Source organism: Mandrillus leucophaeus, unplaced genomic scaffold (assembly GCF_000951045.1).
Source record: "Mandrillus leucophaeus isolate KB7577 unplaced genomic scaffold, Mleu.le_1.0 Scaffold4, whole genome shotgun sequence".
Lineage (NCBI taxonomy): Eukaryota > Metazoa > Chordata > Mammalia > Primates > Cercopithecidae > Mandrillus > Mandrillus leucophaeus.
The window spans coordinates 11088340-11113307 of NW_012104253.1; the positions used below are offsets into that span (position 1 = coordinate 11088340).

A 24968-nucleotide genomic window follows, 5' to 3' on the forward strand; every position below is an offset into this window, starting at 1 on the left:
TTTTCACACTCTAGCTCACTGTGACCTTGAATAAGTGATTTAATCTCTCTGGAACTTGGTTTTCTCCTCTGTAAAAGGGGAATAATAATGGCTTCCACCTCATTAGGGTGCAAGTTATGAGAATTAAAAGAGATAATATATGTAAAGCACTTGGCACCAGTAAGCTCTCCATCATTGTTAGCTATGGTCTTCATTATTAACCTTCTGAAGCTTTAGTATCCATTCCTATTCTGCAGCTTAGGCAGTTAAGTAGACAAGTAATTTGCCTAAGGCCATGAAGGTATCAGGTGGAATTCAAAGCCAAGTTCCAGGGCAATTTTCCACAGGTAGAATTGCTCTGCAGAGAAGATAGGATTTTAACTGGATTCCAAAACACTTGCATGCCATGATTTCCACTACTTCTCAATCTCTATAGTGCTCGCTGTCTGGTTTTCAAAAGTAATATATGTTCAATGTCAAACTCAAGATATGTAGGAAAGGACACATGAGGAAGTAAAAGTCATCCATAATCCCACCACCTCATGATTACATTTTGAACATAGTGGAAATATTACACATGTAAAATCTTGTATTTTTTTTAAGTTCTAGGGTACATGTGCACAACGTGCAGGTTTGTTACATATGTATACATGTGTCATGTTGGTGTGCTGCACCCATTAACTCGTCATTTACAGTAGGTATATCTCCTAATGCTATCCCTCCCCCCACCCCCTCCCCACAATAGGACCTGGTGTGTGGTGCTCCCCTTCCTGTGTCCAAGTGATCTCATTGTTCAATTCCCACCTATGAGTGAGAACATGTGGTATTTGGTTTTCTGTTCTTGCGATAGTTTGCTGAGAATGATGGTTTCCAGCTGCATCTATGTCCCTACAAAGGACACGAACTCATCCTTTTTTATGGCTGCATAGTATTCCATGGTGGATATGTGCCACATTTTCTTAATCCAGTCTGTCACTGATGGCCTTTTGGGTTGATTCCAAGTCTTTGCTATTGTGAACAGTGCCACAATAAACATACGTGTGCATGTGTCTTTATAGCAGCATGACTTATCATCCTTTGGGTATATCCCCAGTAATGGGATGGCTTGTATTTTGTTTTTTATTAACTTAATATAACATCAGAAATTTCCAGTGCCATTTAATTCTTCATAATCGCCAATTCTATAAATAACACCCCAATAAAAATATTTTACATGAAATTAGCATTTGCATTTTCTTCCTTGAATAGATTCCCAGAAAAAAATGACTAAATCAAAGGATATAAGCATATTTGAGGTTCTTTTTTCTTACTGATACGAAAATGAATGCACTCTGTGTTAGTTGACCCTAAAGATAGGAATTCTGTTTTTTACTTATTTGTATTCCCCACAGAAATCCATGTGGTGCTTTCCATATAGAAAATCTTAAAGAAACTCACAGAAATAGTACTAATGATTCATTATTCTTTGCTCCATATAAATGCTGTTGCCTTGAGGTTGGGTGCAGTGGCTCATGCCTGTAATCCCAGCACTTTGGGAGGCCGAGGTGGGTGGATCACTTGAGGTCAGGAGTTCAAGACCAACCTGGCCAACATGATGAAACCCCATCTCTACTAAAAATACAAAAATTAGCCAGGCGTAGTGGCACATGCCTGTAGTCCCAGCTACTTGGAAGGCTGAGGCAGGGAGAATTGCTTGAACCTGGGAGCCAGAGGCTGCAGTGAGCCAAGCTGGCACCACTGAATTCCAGCATGGGCGACAGAGTGAGACTCCGTCTCAAAAAAAAAATATATATAGATGTGTGTGTATGTGTGTACATATATATATATATATATTTATATATGTACATTACTGTCTTGAAACATTGATGATAGATGAATGGAATGGGAATGTCTCATGTTGCACATAATGTATCCTTATTGGTCAAAAAGAGAAGCCTGAATTCAAGCCTATAAGGAAACTTGCTCTTATATCAAACTTGCTCTTATATCAAGTTGCACAGTGATGGGGCAATACAGACCCAAAGGACCTATATTCAAGTCTCAAATCTTCTACTAACCAGCTATGTGACCCTGGCCAAGACATTTCATCTCTCTGAACCTGTTTCCTCATCTGTAAATGAGCGGATTGAACCCAATGATCTCTTTGTAACTTTCTAGCATAAATCATGAGTCTATGAAAGCACAGTCAACTTAAATAGTTGCAGAATACGTACATTGTTGGTATATTAAATAGTAATTACAAGCTATAGCAATACAAACTGTGGTACCACGGCATCGAATGCAGCCAGAAAATATAGCTTGGAATAAAAAGGTGAATGAGACACGGTGCAGAACTTCTTGAAGCTTGTGGTCTCATTGGGACCACTTCAGGGCAATGTACATGCTACTATAGAGAGCTCTATCAAATACTGTGGGAGCTGACACAGGAGAAAGTTGCTACAGATAATATGAACATGTATTTTCATTAAATGGGACCTTGAAGAATAAGAAGGAGTTCATCACACCAACAAGGGCATAAAGCATTTCAGGCAAAGGAAATGGCCTAAGCAAAGGAAAGGAAATACGAAATTAAATAAGATTATATATCTGAAGCATTAAGCACAATGTCTGCCATAGGATAACAAACAGTGGTTGTTGTTTCGATGATGATGATGATAACGCTGATTCTGAAAGTGCACAGGAGGAATGGATGAAAGAGACATGGAGCCAAAGATTAAATTGGAAAGGTGGGCTGGAGAGTTATGAAATAACATCTTAGATACCACATTAAGGAATCTGGACATCATCCTGAAAGAAATGAGAAGTTATCAGAGATTTTAAAGCAAGGAACCAACACAATAAGATCCTGTTTAGAAGGATCGCCTAGTTAGTAGTATGGGGGATGGATTGGTGGCCAAGGCACAGGGCTAGCAGGACCAATTACAAACCATGACATTGTGATGTATTGGATAGAGCTCTTTATACAAGGCACTGACCTAGCGTGAAGAGAGAGAAGGAGGCTGAAAGGGAAGCATTTGGTGTGCAATAACTGTGTCTTCAGTATTGCTACAAGCTTATCTCACAAGGTTAAAAAATAACTGACTAACCAATTGGTTATGTTTTTCTGAAACATACATACCCTTGTAGCATTGGTAGAAGGGATCTTCAAGAGGCAAATCATAATTCTCAAACTGGAATCTAAAGAACACTGTGAATAAATATGAAAAAAGTAAAAATTAGTTTCCACCTTAATATACCTTTTGTTTCAAATATGTCCTGAAAACATTTATTTTAGCAGAAGGAAAAATCTGAAATATGACTGCCTCTCTACAGTTTCCCATGCCATAATATCCTTTTTGAAAGAAAAAGCATTCTCAGGTTAAAACAATTTTAATTAAACAATTATACAATGCTAAACAATTAAATAACTAAACACAGCTCCTAAACTATTTTTCAAAGATATAGCCCTAAAAATTAATGAGATAGACAGGTGAATAGGGAGATGGGTGGAAGGATGGACGGATGAATGGATGGACGGATGGATGAATGGATGGATGGACAATGAACAGAAATTTGTTGGGTAGATATTAAATGTATCTAACTCTAAAGAGATACACCAATATGTGAAAGGCCATTTTAGGGGGGAAAAAAACCTACTTAGATCTATTTTAAAAAACCATGAATCCACATAAGAACCAGTTTCATCTGCCCTTTCTCTGCTCTGAAGAAACAAGACAAAAACCTGAGAAAATGCAGTAAAACTTCTACAAGAGAAAATCATACCTTACCTATCCATTCGAGTTCTATATTGACAAGATTCCACATCAAAATGTACTTTTTAAATTGAGTTTACTAGGATGGGGGGAAAACGTTACAGCAAGAATAAACAATGATATGGTAAACAGATCACAATAGCAGGCTGTAGTTAAATTTCTGCAGCTGTGAACATACATTAACTTCTTCAAGACAGTACAAAATAAGCCAGGAGTTTTCCAAGTGGAATCCTGGAACCAGCAGCTAGAAATGTGCCAGAATGCAAATCCTCAAGCCCCACTCCTACTGAATCAGAAACTCCCAAATCAGGCCCAGTAAGTTGTGTTTTAGCAAGTCCTTCAGGGACACTGATGCACACTGACATTTGAGATCTGCCTCTATAAACTGATGAAAACAAACTATAGAAGGTTTCAGTGGTTTATTATTTTCCCCAGAGATTAAAAACAAAGGCAGAAGATGATCAGGGGCAGTGCCCAGATCTGCCCTAGCCGGGAAAATTCTTACACAGATTCTGAAAGTATTTCACAAGTGCCTTCGAAGGGAACCACTGGTTCTATTTAATCTGCTTGACACTCATCGGAGTTGGTGTGACATTTACATTACTTTAAACCAGAGGCTGAAAACTGGCTGCTCATCAGGCCCCCATAGTGATTTAAAAACCAGAAAATGTCATCTTGGGAATAAAAAGGAACACAGACAACCTGAGGCCTGCGCTCCCACAGAACAACAATTGGCAGGCCTGAGTAGCCGCTGACCTCGTAGAAGGACTGGCACATTCCAGTTCCTAAGGGCCTCAATTCTCCTTATTATCTTTTCTCCCTTATTAACCCTGTAGGCAGGGTTCCTATGGGCAGGCTGATTGTCACGAATTAGGCATGCCACTTGTTTACAGCTGGCAACACTTGCCACTCTTCTGTGCTCAAGTTAAATCTTCTGACAGTCACATCGGCACACAGGCATTTAATTTGCCATACCTCAGCTGGGAGTGGTGGCTCATGCCTGTAATCCCAGCCCTTTGGGAGGCTAAGGAGGGCGGATCATGAGGTCAGGAGATGGAGACCATCCTGGCTAACATGGTGAAACCCCATCTCTACTAAAAATACAAAAAAAGTAGCTGGGCGTGGTGGCAGGTACCTGTAGTCCCAGCTACTTAGGAGGCTGAGGCAGGAGAACGGCATGAACCTGGGAGGCAGAGCTTGCAGTGAGCCGAGATTGCACCACTGCAATCCAGCCTGGGCGACAGAGCGAGACTCCGTCTCAAAAAAAAAAAAAAAAAAAAAAATTTGCCATACCTCATCCCATCCCTTCTCTGAGCGTGTGCGGCTCTTTAGCAGTGAAACCCTGATTGGTTCTCAGGTCCTAGGGGGCTCCATGTGCTTAAAATTTGTGCACTCAGTTTCCTGTGTGTTGATGTACAGTAGCTATACACATACACAGTTTCAAAGTACTAACCCTTCTTGCTTGGATTTATTCAGCTACTCCAGATCTGTGGGCAAACAAGGATCATAGAATATAAGAGGTGGTAAAGATCCCTCCTTTGTACTCCTGCTTCTCACAGTAACTCCAAACTCAGAGCAGCACACACTGAGTTAAGGGTCCCTGCATTATCCCTTGCAGACCTATTAGTAGTATCTGCCTATCTGGAAAAATGTATTATCACAGGTGGCTGATCTTTGTCAAGTATCTTATGTATACATAATACTCATTTCAGAAGTGGAGCTACTAATATGTAACCTGATCCTTTTGTTTTTCTGTCTATGGGAAATGCACTTTATTTTTATTTTACTTTATATTTTTGAGACAAGATCTCACTCTGTTGCCCAGGCTGGAGTGCCATGGCACAAACATCGCTCATTACAACCTCGACTTCCCGGGCTCAAGCAATCTTCCCGCCTCAGCCTTCCAAGTAGCTGGGACAACAGGTACATGCCATCACACCTGGCTAATTTTTAAAATATTTTCTATTTGTTTATTTATTTCTGAGACAGAGTCTCTCTCTGTCGTCCAGGCTAGAGTGCAGTGGTGCAATCATGGCTCACTGTAGCCTCAACCTCCTGGGCTCAAACAATGAGCCCACTTCAGCCTCCCAAGTAGCTGGGACTACAGGTGCACACCACCGTGCCCAGCTAATATTTTTTTAAGAGACAGAGTCACACTATATTGCCTAGCCTATGTTTTTTTTAAAATCTTTCATAGAGACGAGGTCTTGCCATGCTCCCCAGACTGGTCTCAAACTCCTGGGTTCAAGCAATCCTCCTACCTCTGCCTCTTAAAGTGTTGGGATTACAGTCATAAGCCACTATGCCCTGCCTGATTCATTTTGTTGCCAGTTAAATGCTTCTGTAATCTGCATAGAGAAAGCACAAAAAACCTCATGGAGCAGGTCAGGTTCAAAGCCAGCAACGCCACTGCCAGCCATCACCCTGCCCCCTACTCTAGAGACATGAATGTCTTCAACTCCCCCCTGCTGTAGAAGGGCAAAGAGGGTCTGTTAGTGAAATGAGCACTGGCCTGTAAGTCAGAAAACTCAGTTCTAATCCCCACATTGCCACCACTGTATTGTTTCCAGAAGCTACACCGCCTCTCTGAATTTGCAGAATTCATTTAGAAAACAGGGGCATTGGAAAGGATGATCTTTATAGATTTCTTCCAGCTTTAACAGTATTGGCTTCTTATTTGCATTTACTGAGCTCAAGTTGTCAATGATCCTTGGGCCACCAGATTTCCAGGCAGGTAATTGTGTGTATATTCTTGGGAGATGGTATGGTGTAGGGTGTAACAGTCAAGCAGAAATATCATCATTCACAAACACAGCAATCACTTCCCTTTAGATCATTCTCTAAAATGGAAACTTTACATTATAAGTCTGGGCTGCTTTTGGACAAAACTATTTATTTACTTATTTAATATCTACCAGAGAAAAACTGCCAGATAAACACAATCTACTCATGTCTTCCTGGCTGGTTTTTTTTTTTTTTTTCCAAATCAACTGGAAACATGCATATTCATAATCAGTGAGCAAAATGCTCGCTCCACATTCCTGTCATTCTCTAAGAGAACACAGAACAACCCAAATAAGCCCCCTCACTCCGAGGCTGACGGAGTTTCCTCATTGTCCTTTGCCATACATTAAATCACCCAAGACTCTGCTGCTTGTAAACAAATGGTCTGAAAATGGTAAGAAATTAATTGACAATGAAATCTTCGGCTCAGCTTACCTTCAGAGGTAAAACGCAAGGCAGCTTGGCAAAAAATGTCTGAAACTGGTTGCTGATTGTGGTCCACAGGCTACTAGGAGAATCCATAGGCAAAGCTTCCATGAAGGTTGCAATGTTTTCCAAACAGCGTATCATAGCACCCCCTGCTGGTAAATTCTTTTTGTTATTTAGACCCTAAAAACACAAAAGCATAGGCAATCAACTGCTGAAAGAGCACGGGAATGCACAGCGCTGTTTGGTGAAGGTCAGTTTAAAAGTCACATCCTCAGGCTATAAACGTGTTCAGTGCCTACTACATAGGCCAATCCCTGTGATAGACTGGAGGGATACCGAGAAAAATCGTTCAGACAAACTTAAGGGGGAAAACTGGTGAGAGGTGAAATGTGAGCAAGAAATAGGAAACAGCTTCCAAGGGTCTACAACTGGTATGGTTCGGTGCTAAGAAAGCAATGAATGATGCTCACTGGAAATAATCCCCAGCACAAAGACTGAGGGTAGAATTACAGGAGCTGCAGCTTTTTTTCTAGCAGTGAGCATCTCCCATAAGCAAACCCCGAGAGCTGACCTGCAGCGGCGCTGAGACTCGAACCCAAGTCTCTTGATCCAACACCCATAGCTCCACCCACCACTCTGCCCTTGGAAAACCAGGTTGTTCTGTGGAGGCAAGGTCATGACTTAGGCTGAGGGTATGGAGAAGTTTTCAATGAAGAGTAAATCCACGCAAAGCAGCAATGTCCAACTGACACTTTTCTATGTGATTCTACTTCTTAATTAACTTTTTAAAATTTAAATTATGTTAATTTTTAAAATTTAAATTATTTAAATTTTAGCATTTTCTATTATTTTTCTTTTGAGTTGGGGGTCTCGCTCTGTTGCCCAACTTGGAGCATCGTGTAGCCATCACAGCTCACTGCAGCCCCCAACTCCTGAGTTCAAGTGATCCTTCCCCTCCATCTCCTGAGTAGCTGGGACTGCAGGCATGTGCCACCATGCCAGTTAATTTTTTTATTTTTATTTTGTAGAGATGGGGGTCTTGCTATGTTGCACAGGCTGGTCTTGAACTCCTGGCCTCAAGCAATCCTCCTGCCTCAGCCTCCCAAAGTGCTGGGATAATAGGCATGAGCCACTGCACTCAGCCCTTAGCTTTAAATTTAATATAAATTTTTAATTTAAAAATTTTAGATTTCATTTTTAAATTAAATAACATTGAAATCCTTCCTCAGCAGTACCCTACGGTGTGACTCAAAGAAACACCCACAGTTGTGCTGGGGCTTAGAGTTTCGGCTGGGGCTTAGGGTATTACTAAAGGAAACCCACCTCTAGGAGCTGACTGAGAGCTGCGATAGAGCTCAGCTCGTTGAAGTCCATCAGAGACGAGGCTAAGGTCCGTAAAAAAGTCCCATCTGGAAAGTCAACAATCAGATTTAGTGTTTGGATGTCTGGGATGAGGCAAATTTGTGGTGTCTGGATTCTCAGTGGATGAATTACCTTTGATGGTGCTTTGGAACAGCTGTGGGAAGATGCCGTTGGGGGCCAACTGATGGAAGATGCAGCGCAGGAACTGCTTGGCCACCCCTGCCGCATTGCCAGGAACCATCATGCTGGAGTTGAACAGGGGAGAAAAGACACGAAGTCATAGGCCAGTGAGCATGTGTTCAGGTATTTACTTAGAGTTCAATCATTTGCACACCATGCCTCTTATGGGATAGCTCACTGTCACGTTCATCAGTGAAATGAAATATTCTACTCAAACCTAATCCCTGTTAACAAGAAGTTTTTAGAAAGAGAGAACCATGAAATGCCAGCATAGTCTCAGACATATTCCAGGTCCCACAATGGACTCAGGAAGGTTATGAGGTCCTGAGAGAAGAGGTCACATACAAAGGTCACATGCTCACAGAATGACAGTCAAGACTAGAGCTCTGGATGAGGATTACCAGGAAAATCCTCCCAGGAAAGTGTCACTGGCTAAGAGAGAGTTGCTCTGAGGAAAAAAAATTCATATACATATACATATACATATATATATATATATATATATGCGCACAGTGAGGGAGATGTTCATTCTCATTAGGAGATCTGGGAAGTTTTCTTTGGGCATCCGTAAAAAGGCTGGACTTTGACAGGTGCAGTTTGCCCTTCACCCTTCATGTGCACCTCTGTACATCAAAAGTAGGGCCAAATTTATGAGGCCCTGCCCCTTAGACCAAGGTACCAGAAGGGATGCTTCTTGAAGTAGTTAGGGGATAAGTTATCAGAAGGAAGAAAGAAAAAATCAAAGAACATAAATAGATAAAGAGTAAGAAGTACTGCTTACCTAATTATGCCAATTATTACCTCATTATGCCACATCTACCCTGAAATGCTGGTTCAAAGTTTTAGGTCAAAAACATTCTTCAGGAAAAAATAATACCGAACTTAAAATAACTTCAGAAAATAGAGAAGGAGAGAACCCTTTCCAATTTGTTTGATGCAGCCAGCATAGCCCTAAAACTAAAATCAATAAAGCCACTATCAAAATAAATTTTAAAAAAGAAGGAAACAGAAAAGAAATGGGAAGAGGACAGACACACCCATAGTCATCATGGCCATTGAATTCAGCTATAGATTAAAAGACCAAGTAGGGTCATGACCAAGTAGGGTTTATCCCAAGAGTGTAACAATAGTTTAATACTCAAAAATCAGTCAGTACAATTCAATATACTAAGAAATAAAGGACAAAAAACTTTAATCTCAATAGATGCAGAAAATACATCTCACAAAAGTCAACACACATCATAACAAAAACTCAGACTGGGCCAGGCGCAGTGGCTATCGCCTGTAATCCCAGCACTTTGGGAGGCCAAAGCAGGAAGACTGCGTGAGCCTAAGAGTTGGAGACCAGCCTGGGAAACAGGGCAAAACCCCCCCATTTCTACAAAAAAATACAAAAAACTAGCTGGGTGTGGTGGCACACACCTGTAGACCCACCTACTTAGGAGGCTTAGGTGGGAGGATCACTTGAGCCAGGGAGGTTGAGACTGCCAAGATGGTGCCACAGAACTCCAACCTGGGTGATAGAGCAAGACCCTGTCTCAACAACAGCAACAGCAACAACAACAAAAACCCTTAAACTGGAAAAACTTCAATTTGCTAAAGGGCATCTATAAAAAACCTATAGCTACTGTGATTAATAGTAAATATTGAATACTTTCCCTGTAAGAGAGGAAACAGGACAAGGGTGCCCACTCTCCCATCTCTATGATTGCATTGGCAGTCCTAGCCATTGCAATAAGGCAACAAAAAGAAACAAAAGGCATAAAGATCAGAAAGGAAGTAGTAAAACTCTTGCTATTTATAGATGATTTTTCTACACAAAATCAAATCCTAAGAAATCTACAAAGCGACTACTAGAACTAATAAGTGAGTTTAGCTAGAATACAATGTGAATATGCAAATATCAATTGTTTAGATATCAGCAGCAAAAAGTTGAAATTTTTAAAAATTCCATTTACATTAGTATAAAAAACATAAAATTCTTGAAAGTAAATTAACAAAAATGGCAAGACCTCTACACTGAAAACTAAAAAACACTGCTGAGAGAAATTAAAGATCTCATGAAACTGAGATACATACCATGTTCATGAATTGGAAGATTCAATATTTTCATGCTGTCAGTTATCCCCAAATTGATTTGTTCTTTCAATACAACCCCAGGAGGCTTTTTTGATGAAAATAACAAGCTTATACCAAAATCTTTATGAAAATGTAAAGAATCTAGAGATCCAAACCAATCTTGAAAAAGATAACTAAATTTGGAGGACTCACAGTACCTGACTTTAAGATGTACTACTTACTATGAAGCTACTATAATCAAGACAGTGTGGTGCAAGCTTAAGAATTAATATATAGATCAGTGGAACAGAATAGAGAGCCCAGAAATAGACCCACTCTTCAATGGTTTCTCAGCTTAACAGGCACCACAGTGATCCAATAAGAAAAGAGAATATCTTTTTAAACTGTGTTGAAAAACTGATTATCCACATGGATAAAAATGAACTCCTACCGCTGCCTCATATCATACCATACATAAAAATAAATTTGAGAAGTTTTTTTCTTTTCTTTTCTTTTTTTTTTTTTTGAGATGGAGTCTCACTCTGTCGCCCAGGCTAGAGTACAGTGGCACAATCTTCTCTCACTGCAACCTCCGCATCCCGGGTTTGAGTCATTCTCCTGCCTCAGCCTCCTGAGTTGCTGGGACTACAGGCGCCTGCCACCACACCCAGCTAATTATTTATATATTTAGTAGAGATGGGGTTTCACCGTGTTAGCCAGGATGGTCTCGATCTCCTGACCTCGTGATCCGCCCATCTTGGCCTACCAAAGTGCTGAGATTTCAGGCGTGAGCTACCGCGCCTGGCCTTGAGATGGGTTTTATAAATGCCAAATATACATATGAAAACCATAAAGCTTTTAGAAGAAAACATTAGAGAATATCTGCATGACTTGGAAGTAGACAAAGGTTTCTTAGACAAATAACAAGAAGCAATAATTGTAATGTTTTGTTTTAATGCATTAGAAATCATCCAAATTAAAAACTTATCAGCAAAAGATACCACTAAGAAAAGAAATAGGCATGCCCCAGACTGGGTGAAAATATTCTCAAAACGTACTTAACAAAGGACTAGTATTCAGGATATATAAAGTCTTACAACTCAGCAATAAAAAGACAACAACCCGATTAAAATATTCAAAAGATTTGACCAGACACATCTCAAAAGAATATACACAATGGGTCAATGAGCACTTGACAAAATGTCATAGAGAAATGCAAGTTAAAACTATAATGAAATACCCATTACACATCTACCAGAATGACTAAAATTAAAAAGACCAACAATGCCAAAGTTGGGCAAGAATATGAAACAACCAGAATACATTGATGATGGTAATATAAAATGGCATAACCACTTCAAGAGAAATTCCAGTAGTTTCTGATAAAATTAAACATATACCTATCCTGTAATCCAACAATATCATCCCTAGGTATTTTACCCAGGAGAAATAAAAACACTTGTTTTAAAATGGGCTTTTATAAGAATGCTCATAATAGCTCTATATTTTATAGCCCCAAACTGAAACAACCTAGAAGTACTGCAATAAGAACATTAAAAAGCAAATTATGGGATACAATTCAGCCTTGAAAAAGAAACTCCTGATAAAAAAGCAGCAATATGGATAAATCTCAAAAACATCATGCTGAGTAAAAGAAGTTGGACACAAAGGAGCACATACAGTGGGATTCCATTGACTTGAAGTCTAGAATGGGCAAAATCAACCCAAGTAGAAAAATATCACAACAGTGTTTGCCCCTATAGGGGTAGAGATTAGCTGGAAACGTGCATAAGAGAACTTTCTGGCAATAATAGTAATCCCATTAACAGGGGTTTCGGTTACACAGTCATATGCATTTGACAAAACTCAAGAAATAAACACTTAAGATTTGTGTACTTCCTTGTATGTAAATTTTACAAAAGAAACCACCATGGTCAATGTACAATATGATGAGTATAGTTAACAACAATGCATTGTATACTTGAAATTTGCTGAGAGAGTAGATTTCAAATGTTCTCACCAAAAAATAAAAAGATAACTACGTGAGGTGATGAATATGTTAATTAGCTTGATTGTGGTAATCATTTCACAATGTACACATCTATCAAAAGATCACATTTATATCTTAAATATATATAATTTTTACTTCTCAATTATACCTCAATAAAGCTGGAGGAAAAAAGAAACAACCATATACAAAAATTGAACTTGAGTTAATGCTAACTTTGCTGAAGTATGTAGGGGAAACTACATTCTAATACCTGAAATTTACTCTGAAATACATACACAAAAAATGAATTGATGGATAGATAGATGGTTGGATGCATGATAAAGAAAATAAAATATTTGTTTTAAAATCTAGGTGATAGGTATATGAGTGTTCACTGTATAATTCTTTCAACTTTGCAGTACGTTTAAAATCTTTCATTAAATAAGTTAAGAAAAAAGTTTTTAAATAAGTCATTCATCGAATAGAGCATTAGAAAGAAAAGCAAACATCCCTAAAGCCATAAGTTATAGAAATGCAATGTCAACAATAATATCATCTTATGTTTGTAGGACTTGCTACACTTATGCTGTCATATACACTCTATCATTTGGGTCCACAGAAAATACCCCTGAGGCACAAGAAGGCATATATTAGTATCTCTCTTTTACAGATGAGGAAACTAAGGCAGAGAGATCAATGTGACCAAAGTCACACACAGCATCCATTCCTGCCCTCTTCTGGTTCTTTCTCCCCACTGCAGTCAAAGTAGCCTTTCTACATGCTACACACACACATGCGCGAACACACACACACACACACACACATGCATGCATGCACACACACACCTTGTTGCTTACAAATCCTTCACTGGCTTCCCACTGCTGCTACAAGGAAGTCCAAAATATTTAATGTGGTGTATAAGTCATGCACAATCTGGTAAGTCAAACTCAGCAAGCGTTTGCATCTCAGTGCTGTGGTTATACTGGCTTTTTCATAGTTCCTCCTATACACCGTTTTTTACCATGCTCTTTCCATAACTATGTGCATAATTAGGTTAAACTCATTTTTTCAGATCTTGGTTTAAACATCACTTCTTGAGGGAGCCCTGCCGTCTTTCTCCCCTTCTCTACCACTACCAAGACCAGACTGGGACCACCTGTTACACCCACTCACACCATCAGCTCTCATCCAGGTTTGCTCATCTCAGCAAATGCCACACCCGCTCACCCAGTTGTTTAGACCAAAACCTGAGAGTCATTCTTGCCTCCTCTCTTTCTTTCACACCCAACATCCAATCCATCAGCAAATTCTGTTGGTTCTACTTTCAAAATATTTCCTAAATATATCCTTAATGTGACTGCCTCTCACCACTTTAGACCAAACCACTAACCTCTCATCTGCACCACTAACATGGTCTCCAAAGTGGTTCCCTGCTTCCATTTTTAGCCCCCCACCATAAGCTATTTTCAACAGAGAAGCCAGAGGGATCCTTAAAATTTTTTTCCTTAAAAAGATTTATTTTATTGTGTAAGAACACTTACCATGAGAATTATCCTCTTAAAAAATGTTTGTGTACAATACATTACTGTTGACTGTAGATGCAATGCTGTACAGCAGCAGATCTTCAGAGCTCATTCATCTGGCTTGACTAAAACTTCATGCCCCTTGATTAGTAACTAGGCAGTGATCCTTCAAAGCAGGTGATATGGTTTGCCTGTGTCCCCACCCAAATCTCATCTTGAATTGTAGCTGCCATACTTCCCACATGTTGTGGGAGGGGCCCAGTGGGAGATAACTGAATCATAGGGATGGTTTTCCCCATACTGTTCTTGTGGTACTGAATAAGTCTCACAAGATCTGATGGTTTTATAAATAGGAGTTCCCCTGCACAAGCTCTCTCTTTGCTGGCTGCCAAGTAAGACGTCCCTTTGCTCTTCCTTCATCTTCTACACCATGATTGTGAGGCCTCCCCAGCCATGTGGAACTGTGAATCAATTAAACTTCTTTCTTTTATAAAGTATCCAGTCTCAGGTATGTCATTATCAGCAGCGTGAAAGTGGACTAAAACAGCAGGTTAAAGCACATCGCTCCTCACTCCAATGGCTCCCTGCTGCATCCTTAAAATGACCTGCAGGGCTCTACTTGGCCTGGCTCCCACTGCCTCTTCCCTCTCATCTCTTCCCACTCTTTTTCATACTCAACCTGCTCCAGCCACATTAGTCTGTTCTCCAAATATATGAGGCATTTTCCTGACTTAGAGACTTCGTATTTACTGTTCCCTCTGCCTGGAATGTTATGTCTATGAATTACTGCATGGATCACTCTCTCACTTTATACCGGTTTTGTTTAAGTATTACCTCCTCAAAAAGGCTGTCCTTGACCATTATATCTAAAATACCAGCTCCGGGCACTCTCTATCTCCCAGACTTGCTTGATTCATTTTCGTAGCATGTAGCACTAAATGATATTAAATTACATAATCAGTTTTCCTGTTGGTTAATTTGTTTATTTTCTCCCTCCTCAACTAGAATGTAAGTTCCCTGAGAGCCAGGATTTGATGTTTTGTTATAGTTACTATAACCTCAATAACTAGTAGTCATTCCATAAATACTTGTTGAATGAATTACTGTTAGTATAAGTCTCTCTGTACTTTTTCTTCATAGCACTTAGCACAGTTTACAATTATAAATTTGTGCAAATATTTTATTCACATTGGCTTCATGAATAGACTATAAGCCCCATGAGGGCAGGAATCATGCCAGTTTTGCCCCCAGTGAAGACCTAAGTGTCTAGCACAGGGTGGGCTTAAAAGTATTCGTTGGCTAAAATGAGTGAGTCAGTGAATGAACGAATGAATGAAGGCATGAACAGAGAATGAATAACTAGTGCTCTCTAGAGCTACAACTGGAGCCTAACAATATTCCTTCCATGGTGCAAAAGCTGGAATTTTTTTATTTTCATTTTTTATTGAGACAGGGTCTTGCTATGTTGCCCAGGCTGGTCTTGAACTCCTGGACTCCAGTGATCCTCCCACCCTAGCCTCCCAAAGTGCTGGGATTACAGATGCGAGCCACTGCACCCAGCCCTACACTGGTGTTTTAGAAACGGGATGAACATGCACAGAGGAGAAAAGAAAGTGAGATCTGGGCTCACGTTAGGACCTTACCTTTCTGCTTGATTAGAAAAGGTAGTACTGGATGCCAATCTAGGAAATAAAGTAAAGAGAGTCACACAAACATCTTAGGTTTCCATGATGAAATGCATTAATATTGTGGGAGGACCTGTTGTGTTTCCAGTTTAGATGGGGAGACATGTATAATGTTGACAATTCCCTTGACAGACAGAGGGCCCACTCACTCAGTGGTCAGTCTCTAGAGTTAAACCTGACCTAGTCCTTGAGACCTGCTACATCAAGTTAGACATTTTCACGGAAACACTTGCAGTTAAAGTTGGTTTTCTACAAAATGGCGCCTGCAGCCAGGTCAAACTGTTATCACAACAACATGTGACCCAGTCCCTCTCCATATTAACTCAACTCAAAATTCATTTCTTTGTATATAACCTCGGAAACCTAACTATAAACAAACCATAAACAGTAAAAGCCTCCATAAGATAGTAAAATAGATATGAGGAATATCTGTCAGCTGTTGAGTTGAAATGAGGAGAAAGGAAATGTTACACTGAGAAGAGAGACGTATTGGTTAAGTAAACGATATGGAGCATGTAATTTCCAGAAAAGTATAATTATACGGTTCTGTATGTGTGGAAATATTCTATATGTTATCGTATAGAAAGAGAATGGACTACACTGATGGGTTTAGAAGAACATGTCTGGATCAGTAAGATACTGAAGAAACAGATAAGGAGAATGTTGCAAATTTATTTACTTGATTAGGACTACAAGTGTAAGAGTGAGCTGAGCCAGACCCCACTTAGAGAGGAATAGGGGGTCCAGCAACCACTAACACCAGACACCATTCCCAGTTGTGTTGTTTACAGACCCTCTCATGCTAATGTCACTACAACAAATAGATAAACATTGGCAAGTAAACTAAACAGTAATTAATGGTGCAGCAAATGAGATTTTAAAGGCTGTACCTACAGAAAGGGATCATTTAAGAGGGATCCAAGCAGACAGCAAAGTATGACATCATATGGAAAAGCTTGGGTGATCCATGAAAGGGTTATGCTGAGCTTACAAACTCTTGGAATTGCTGGGAATGGTCCCTGTGGTCATAATTAGCACAAATAAACAACGTGTTTGTAAAACCACATGACCTCATCTGTTCTTTGTGATGAAGTGAGACATGCCAGGAAGCCCTGAATTAGCTGACAGTTGAATCTGTTTTCTTGGTAGCTTTGGTGATTAGGCTTAGGTTGCTAAGAATTGTGGCAGCTTGCACTAAATGTACTCCCTGTCTCTTGCTAGTCTACACAAAGGAGGTAGAGATTTAAATATATGTGTATGTAAATATGTAAAAATGTATCTGTTACTGGTTTTCCCTTGCTTTTCTTCAAAGCTTGTGTGTTTCCATCCTAACAGTTGGCAATGTTTGAACACATATTGTTCTCACTTATGTTAAAACAAACAAACAAACAAAAAAACTGAAACAAAACCCTCTATGTAGCTATGACAACTTAGATCATCTGTTTCAAAGAGATGATAGCAGATCGGAACAATAATTCTATCCGTTCTGAAACTAAGAAGTATTGACAGTAGAAATTGTGACCTGGTATTAATAAAAACTCTCAACTCCCCAAGTATTGCTGATAGCTGACACAACATTTATTCTGCAATTACTATGACTAGGTCAAACTTAATGAAGTAATTCATCTTTTCTTATCTCTCCATATCCCCATACCCATCCCTTACTTGGCACATGAGCTATTTTGAAGTCTCGAGATGCAATGGTCACGCTTACCTTTATACAATCTCTGTCTATATGACTCCTAAGGACACTACCAAAAAAACTGGAGGGAGGGAGGATAAGCAAACCATACTCTTTTGGGGTTGAGGAATTTATAATGCTTTCCTGTTTGTCTTCAACTTGAAGTCAGCATTTTTTCATTTTTAAAAAAGGATTAAATTTTAGCTCCATTGAGATTCATTCTCTTTCCTTTCCTCTAATGCCAAGAATTTGCAGAATCCAGTTCTTGTCCTACCCCCTCCTTATAAACTTTCTTTAAGAAATGTTTTCTATGCTAATCTTCTCTAGCACTTAGCTCTCTCTCATTCCACTCATTACAGCATTTAATCACACCCTATTTTGTTTGGCTAGTCAATGAGTCCACAGTAACTGTCACAGCAACTAAGCCCAAAGTACCTGAGGACAAGAGCTCTGTCTAACACCTGCAGCCTAAAGCACCTGGCACTGTTAGCACAGATTGGAAACATTAATACGTTCATGTGGAGTTTAATTCAACCCTCTCTTATAAGTTGTGCATGCTAGGACTACAGTTTGTTATTGAATTTGAGCTTTCTTCATATCCATGAAATATATCCTTTATCTTCTAATGTCCTATCTAACAAATAGCATTTTCTTAGCATGAACATCCTCAAAGCAGCTAAGTGTAACCTCTCAGTCAGGTTGAAAGCCCTGTTCCCCAAATGTGTGCATCCTTCTTTTATCTGAGTCAGAAATGTGAACCTGCTGTAATTACTGTGTGTCTCCTCACACGACAATGCCCCAAGTTTCATAGTTAAATGAGGTGTCCTTGAGATTACAAATGCCTAGAAAATCCATCTCAAAACAGGTAAAGAGAAATAATAATAACAGCTAATACTTATGAAGTGCTTACTATCAACTGCTGACAGTTGTGTGCATGGTTACACCCATTAGCTCATCTAGTGATAGGGGTAACAAACAGTGGGGTTTTCTTAGTGCAGTTGCCTCTAGCTTTGCTCTGACATTGTGACTCATGACCCTACGCAGCTGGAGAATTCAGTCGAAAGATGGGTCTATTCAGTTTTTAAAACTAGTCTGAGTTGACCTCACAAATACCAGTATCTACAAGGTGGCTGAATGTTTTACTTTTGAACTGGTAAGATTTTAGTTCAAGATAGAGATCGAATAAAGGACCTTCCTACCAAACAAAACAGAAGCTGACATTCACCTTCCCACAGACTGCATGATATCCAGCAGCAACGGGGCTGCCAGGTCTGGGCTTAAGTGGATGAATGTGGAGAGCACCACGATGGCCAGCCCGAGTGTCTCTTCATCATATTCTTCAAGAATAGCCCCACAGTCATGGCATCTGCAAAGAAAAGAGAGACACGCTTTCCATGAAAGAAAGATCCATGGTCTCAAGATATAATGTACTACACACATGGCTGTTTCTAGTAGGTCTTGGAAAAGTCTTCAAAAGGAGATCAGAAGCCCCGCTCTGGTCATCAGCAGGGGATTCCAGTGCCGCCATCACCACAGATACAGAAACAGCACACATGACAGAGACCACGAAGGTGCCTCTGATGACTGAAAATGTTCTTTCAATTCCAGCATCCGGCCTGCATGTGAGTGACTGCTCTCGCTTAGAATGAGTACCACCTGGGCCATCAGTTTGAAGCCTATGGATGAGGGATTTGATGCATTTGACATTATTGCTGAGGAAAGTCAGTAACTAGATTTGTTTTTCATTTGTTGAAGTTAAAAATGAAAAATGCTTAGGCACGGATGGAGGCCTTCAGAAAATGTTCTATTTGTGGGTAAGAGACAGGGTAGTCAAGTCTACAGAACCATCTGGGAAGCCTGAGGAGACAATGGAGTCTCTTCACCACCACTCACTCAGATGAGTTTTATGAACTCACCAGGCCTGCCGAGTGTTGTATGTAAAAGCATAAACAATGGCACCCACTCTTAGGTAACTTCCAACTTATCATTGTTTGTCATGTCCTAACGTAGGGTCCATTTCATTCAGCTCGACCAAAGCCAGCTGATAAAGTGAGTGGTTTTACAAAGGGAAGCGAAAGTCTACTGGGAATAGCAGGGAAACAAGAACTACAACCGCTATTGTGACCTTTCCTTCTGAAACCTTCCTAAATATAGGCCAAAGAAAAAGTATAAAAATGTCTTACAAATTGACATTTTAAAATATAGGATTCACATTTCTAAGTAAAAAAGAAAAGAAATGGAGTGCACAGAAAGGCAAGTAGGAAAGATTAAGACTTGGGGAGGAGGGTAATCCCAAAGGAAGAGCTGGGAGAGCCCTCCACGGGCAACTCAATGACCTGTGTGGACCTTCCAAGGCAGCTGCATGAGACAGGCACTGACGCTTCTTCAGTCATGGCTGTCAGCTCATTACAAATGAGTAATGGATGGCCAGCTACAGGGATACTCACACCAGCCCCTCCACCTTACCTTCCTCACCTTTTATCAGAAGCATACTGTGTTAGTCTGTTCTCATGCTGCTAATAAAGATATACCCAAGACTGGGTAATTTATAAAGGAAAGAGGTTTAATTGACTCTCAGTTCCACATGGCTGGGAGGCCTCACAATTACGGTGGAAGGCAAGGGGGAGCAAAGTCACATGTTACATGGTGGCAGGCAAGAGAGCTTGTGTAGGGGAACTCCCATTCATAAAACCATCAGATCTCGTGAGGCTTATTCACTACCATGAGAACAGTATGGGGGAAACTGCCCCCATGATTCAACTATCTCCACCTGGCCCCATCCTTGACACGTGGGGATTATTACAATTCAAGGTGAGATTCGGGTGAGAACACAGCCAAATCATATCATCTACCTAATTTATCAATCAGGTCACTTTTACCAAGAAGGCTTCCTGGTCCAAGGGGATTTCTCTAAACTTGAAATCTTACAAGTTTTTTTCTTTTTAGACAGTCACTCTATCACCCAGGTAGGAGTACAGTGGCACCATCACAGCTCACCATAGCCTCGACCTCCCAGGCTCAAGTGATCCTCCCACCTCAGCCTCCATAGCAGCTGGGACTATAGGCATACACCACCATACCTGGCTAATTTTAGTATTTTTAGTAGAAACAGTGTTTTGCCATGTTGCCCAGGCTAGTCTCAAATTCCTGGGCTCAAGCAATCCACCCGCTTTGGTTATTCTTTATCATACTCACTGAACAAGCATCTGTGTGTCAGGCAATATACTGGAAGAACAAATTATGACTTAAAAGTAAAGCATGCTTCTTCTGAAACTTTCTCACCACCGTGGTGACCAAACTCAAATTCTGTAAACATGGTGAAGAAAATAGCTGTGCGGGCTTACTTGTCCGTCATCACCGTCGGCTGCTCGTCAGTGAATTCTTCGGGTGCAGGCACAAACATACTGACTATGCTTGGTGCTGACAGCAGGCTGGATTTGGTGGCACCTGGGTAAGCAGCAAAGGGACAACCAGTGAATACATATGAGCTTCAAGGGGCCAAGAAAGGCCTGGTTCTCCTCTTAGAAACCCTCCGAAGATCACATTCCCAGGAATGCAACTTGGACGTCCCAATTGTACTGCAGAAAGCCCTCAATCATGAAATGAAGTCAAGAAAGATTGTGATTGGTTTCTACTTGGCTGAAGTGAAGAGCTAGACTTCTCTCTCTTTGCTTCTTGACTTTGAAAGAAATCAGAAAGAGCTCAGGTGTGCCAGCAGGGTCCAAAGACAAAGATGAAAGACAAAGGGGGAAATCTATTCAAGGGTACCCTTAAAAGAGCTACAATTCTTATTTGTAGGCATAAATGCAAACTGCCCATATGATACTGCATTTCTAAAATCACAAATGCATATCTACATTACAGTTTTGCTAATATGGGAAAGTGGTAAGATCCCAGAACTCCATGCACTTAAGCAATGGAAGATCTTTGAGCTAAGAAATATCAGTGTGTTTGTTTGTTTGTTTGTGACAAGGTCTTGCTCTGTTACCCAGGTTGGAGTGCAGTGGCGTGAGCATGGCTCACCGCAGCCTCAACCTCCCAGGCTGAAGCAATCCTCCCACCTCAGCCACTCAAGTGGCTGGGGCTACAGGCACACGCCACCATGCCTGGCTAATTTTTAAGCTTTTTGTAAAGACAAGGTCTCACTATGTTGCCCAGGCTGGTCTCAAGATCCTAGGCTCAAGGGATTCTCCCATCTCAGCCTCCCAAAGTGCTAGGATTACAGCTGTGAGCCACTGTGCCTCTACTCGCATTTTTCAAACTGAAGTATTTATGAATGTAATATCAAGTTTTTTTGAAAGAACCATCCAGTGACTCATTCCACGTCAGCCAATCAATACCACAGTGTTTAAAACTTTGGGGTTTGATGGCTTCAAAGAAATCTGAGGCAAGAATCTTAGCAACATGCTCCAGGGATGAGTAAATCAGTCTGGAGAGTCAGGAAGCTTTCCTCCATTAAGGAAGCCATTAGTGCAAGATAGAGTCTTAGATGAAAATGAGGCCCCCAAGAAGAATCTCAAAGTGATCATTCAGAATAATGCCATATTCTACAAAGTAATAACTAAAACTCTAAATTCTTCAAACAGTAAAGAAGGCAGAAAAATCCAACAGTCATTAAATAATCTTTCTCATCAAGGAATTAGTATCTTGGTGTTGGGAGGAAAAAAAAAATCTGGTATGACCTTTCCTCAAATAGGAGAAAGAAAATGATTCAGACAATGAGTTTCTAAAGGAATCAAAATATTCATAAAGCTAGCCAAGTGGGCAATGTGTTTCGATCTGAATTTTAGGAAGAAAAGATGGTGTTGAGCCTTTGAAAAGTCAAGATGCTTCTATACTACAGACTCCTTTGTCTGATCAAAGATTACACAAATATAAAAAGCAGAACATTTACAAATCCAAACTGCAAAGGAAAGTATCTGAAAATATCTTTTTCTTTTTTTTTTTTTTTTGAGACGGAGTCTGGCTCTGTCGCCCAGGCTTGAGTACAGTGGCCGGATCTCAGCTCACTGCAAGCTCTGCCTCCCGGGTTTACGCCATTCTCCTGCCTCAGCCTCCCGAGTAGCTGGGACTACAGGTGCCCACCACGTCGCCCGGCTAGTTTTTTGTATTTTTTTTTAGTAGAGATGGGGTTTCACTGTTAGCCAGGATGGTCTCGATCTCCTGACCTCGTGATCCGCCCGTCTCGGCCTCCCAAAGTGCTGGGATTACAGGCTTGAGCCACCGCGCCCGGTCCTGAAAATATCTTTATGTCACTTCCCAAGCTCCCAAATGGGAATCCAAATGTTACTACTATATTTTCAGCTATATCCAAGATAACATCCTTCCCTAAGTATACATAAGTGTATCATTCACAAAGATCTTCAATTGTTTCATAAATATGTTACTTTGAGTGGAAGCAACAGTATTACAAGGCATAAATGTACACTGATTAATAATAGCAAAAGCAAGAAATAATCCAAGACAAATGAAGACACAATTGATTATTAAATAGCACGGTAAACAGCATGAAGTTGCTTCAAGAAACCAAGACACAGAAAATTTAAATTCAATACCCCACATTTCTTGAACATTGACAGACCACATCAACCAGATGTCAAAATGCTTGTCTAGAAGTGGAAAAATTCAGCCCATACAATGTATGATGATAAGTACATAGACTTACTAGAAACATAAGAAATTGATTTTTTAATTAAAAATCCTCTGAGTCAAGCCTTTCAGAAGATTATTGCCAATTCCTATTATATAGTAATCACAATTAAAGTCAAGAAAAGGGACGGACTTGAAGTCATTCTGGCAGTTTCGAACTAATTATTTGCCTAATACAAATGCCAAGAAAGAGGTGTTTTTGACAATAGCATTGTGAAGTTGTTTTTCCATGTGACAGAATGTATGATGCAATATTTATGGCTGTCATCTATAAAAGCAGACACGTTCAGTTATTGGACACTGACCCCCATAGGGCAACACTGGCTGAATCAATGGATTCCTAAATATTGCTACTGAAGTAGGAACACAGAATAACGTACTGGGAGGAGGTGGGAAATGCGAAAAGGAAGCCACAGACCTCAGCCACCTTTGTTATACTTCAGTCACAATAAGTCTGCAATGTTAAAGGCAGTCCCTATCACCTCCAAGTTGCTGCCAACATTTCTGATGCCTCCACTACTGGCTCCCCATCTGAATAGCTGAAGTGCACTCTACACTGAGCTAGCAGCAGAAACAGAAGGCTCTCAGAAACTTGAACGAAGAGGGGCCCACCTCCAGAGCCCAACTTTGAAGCTGAAGATTTTGACAAAAAGTCCCTTTGCGAGTCTTGGATACAGGAGAAATTATGAAGGTGTCTGTCTCAAAGCAGGCATGCATGGATCAATCCCCCAGCTGCACTGATGGGCTCTTCAGTTTACCATGAAAGAGACTGACTTTCCATCTTAGTGTTCTCATCACCTCATTCTACTTTTGCTGCTACTGAGTCACCAGATCATGAACAAGCACCAAAGATTTGTTCAACCACCCTTGCTTCTACTCATCAAAGCTTTTCCTAGCCTCATAGATGAGAAGAATCTCACCTCATCCAATACAGGGACTACAACTGCTATTCATTGCCAAAGAAATGTGAGCCAAAGCTGGAGATCAGTATCTCCTAATTCCTTAGGAAAATTAGAAGAGTGACATGGTCTAGAAAAATAGGTCTACTTGATTTAAAAACCTAGTTGTGAGATGGGATCATAGTTCTTTCTGGGTATTCTGTTTTTCTGCCAATGATAGGCAAATCTGCCTTCTCAATTAAAAAAGAACAAAGGTAACAATTAACTACTTTGGTAGTTAAAATTCATGGGATTAATTTTGAAAATGAATATTCTGACCTTAGCACAGACTGGCCTTCAGCTTGATTCCGTGAGCAGCATCAAGTCAAGTGAATCTTTTCAATATATACTTCAGAGAGCTGGAAAGAAACTATTAGCCTATGACCTCAATATTCTAGAAAAAATACAGATTAGCTGGACCATGCTCAGAAAAGTAGATATGGCATGATATGGAAAACTGATATGTCTGAGAAGGAATGCTGAAGGACCTAGGAATGTCTGGTCCAGAAAAGACTGAGGGAATAAGCAATGCCCAAAAATAATAGAAGAGGCCAGGCCTGGTGGCTCATGCCTATAATCCCTGCACTTTGGGAGGCTGAGGTGGATGGATCACCTGAGGTCAGGAGTTTGTGACTAGCCTGGCCAACAGGGTGAAACCTCATCTCTACTAAAAATACAAGAATTAGCTGGGTGTGGTGGTGCATGCCTGTAATCCCAGCTACTCGGGAGGCTGGGGCAGGAGAATGACTTGAACCCAGGAGACAGAGGAGGTTGCAGTGAGCCAAGATTGCACCACTGCACTCCAGCCTGGGTGACAGAGCAAGACCCTGTCTCAAAATATATATATATATATGAAAGAGACTAGACTTGTTTTGTGTGCAAGGGTTAGAAAGTCACTATAAGGAAGAACCGTTGGCCATGTTCAGAGATGAGATGTCACGCACTCTCAGCCACCGGG

General features: G+C 40.4%; 1 protein-coding gene across 2 annotated transcripts in view; it reads right to left on the reverse strand.

Annotated features, from left to right (window-relative positions):
* Nucleotides 1-24968, reverse strand: part of UNC79 (unc-79 homolog (C. elegans)) — a 382451-nt gene that overhangs the window by 46185 nt on the left and 311298 nt on the right. For both annotated transcript variants that reach the window (XM_011991736.1, XM_011991735.1), the window contains 7 exons: nt 20768-20870; nt 18649-18789; nt 15701-15739; nt 8439-8551; nt 8268-8353; nt 6951-7124; nt 3098-3166 (listed from right to left, as the gene is read on the reverse strand). In XM_011991736.1, the coding sequence (XP_011847126.1) occupies nt 3098-3166; nt 6951-7124; nt 8268-8353; nt 8439-8551; nt 15701-15739; nt 18649-18789; nt 20768-20870 (725 nt within the window). The remainder of the gene's footprint in view (nt 1-3097; nt 3167-6950; nt 7125-8267; nt 8354-8438; nt 8552-15700; nt 15740-18648; nt 18790-20767; nt 20871-24968) is intronic.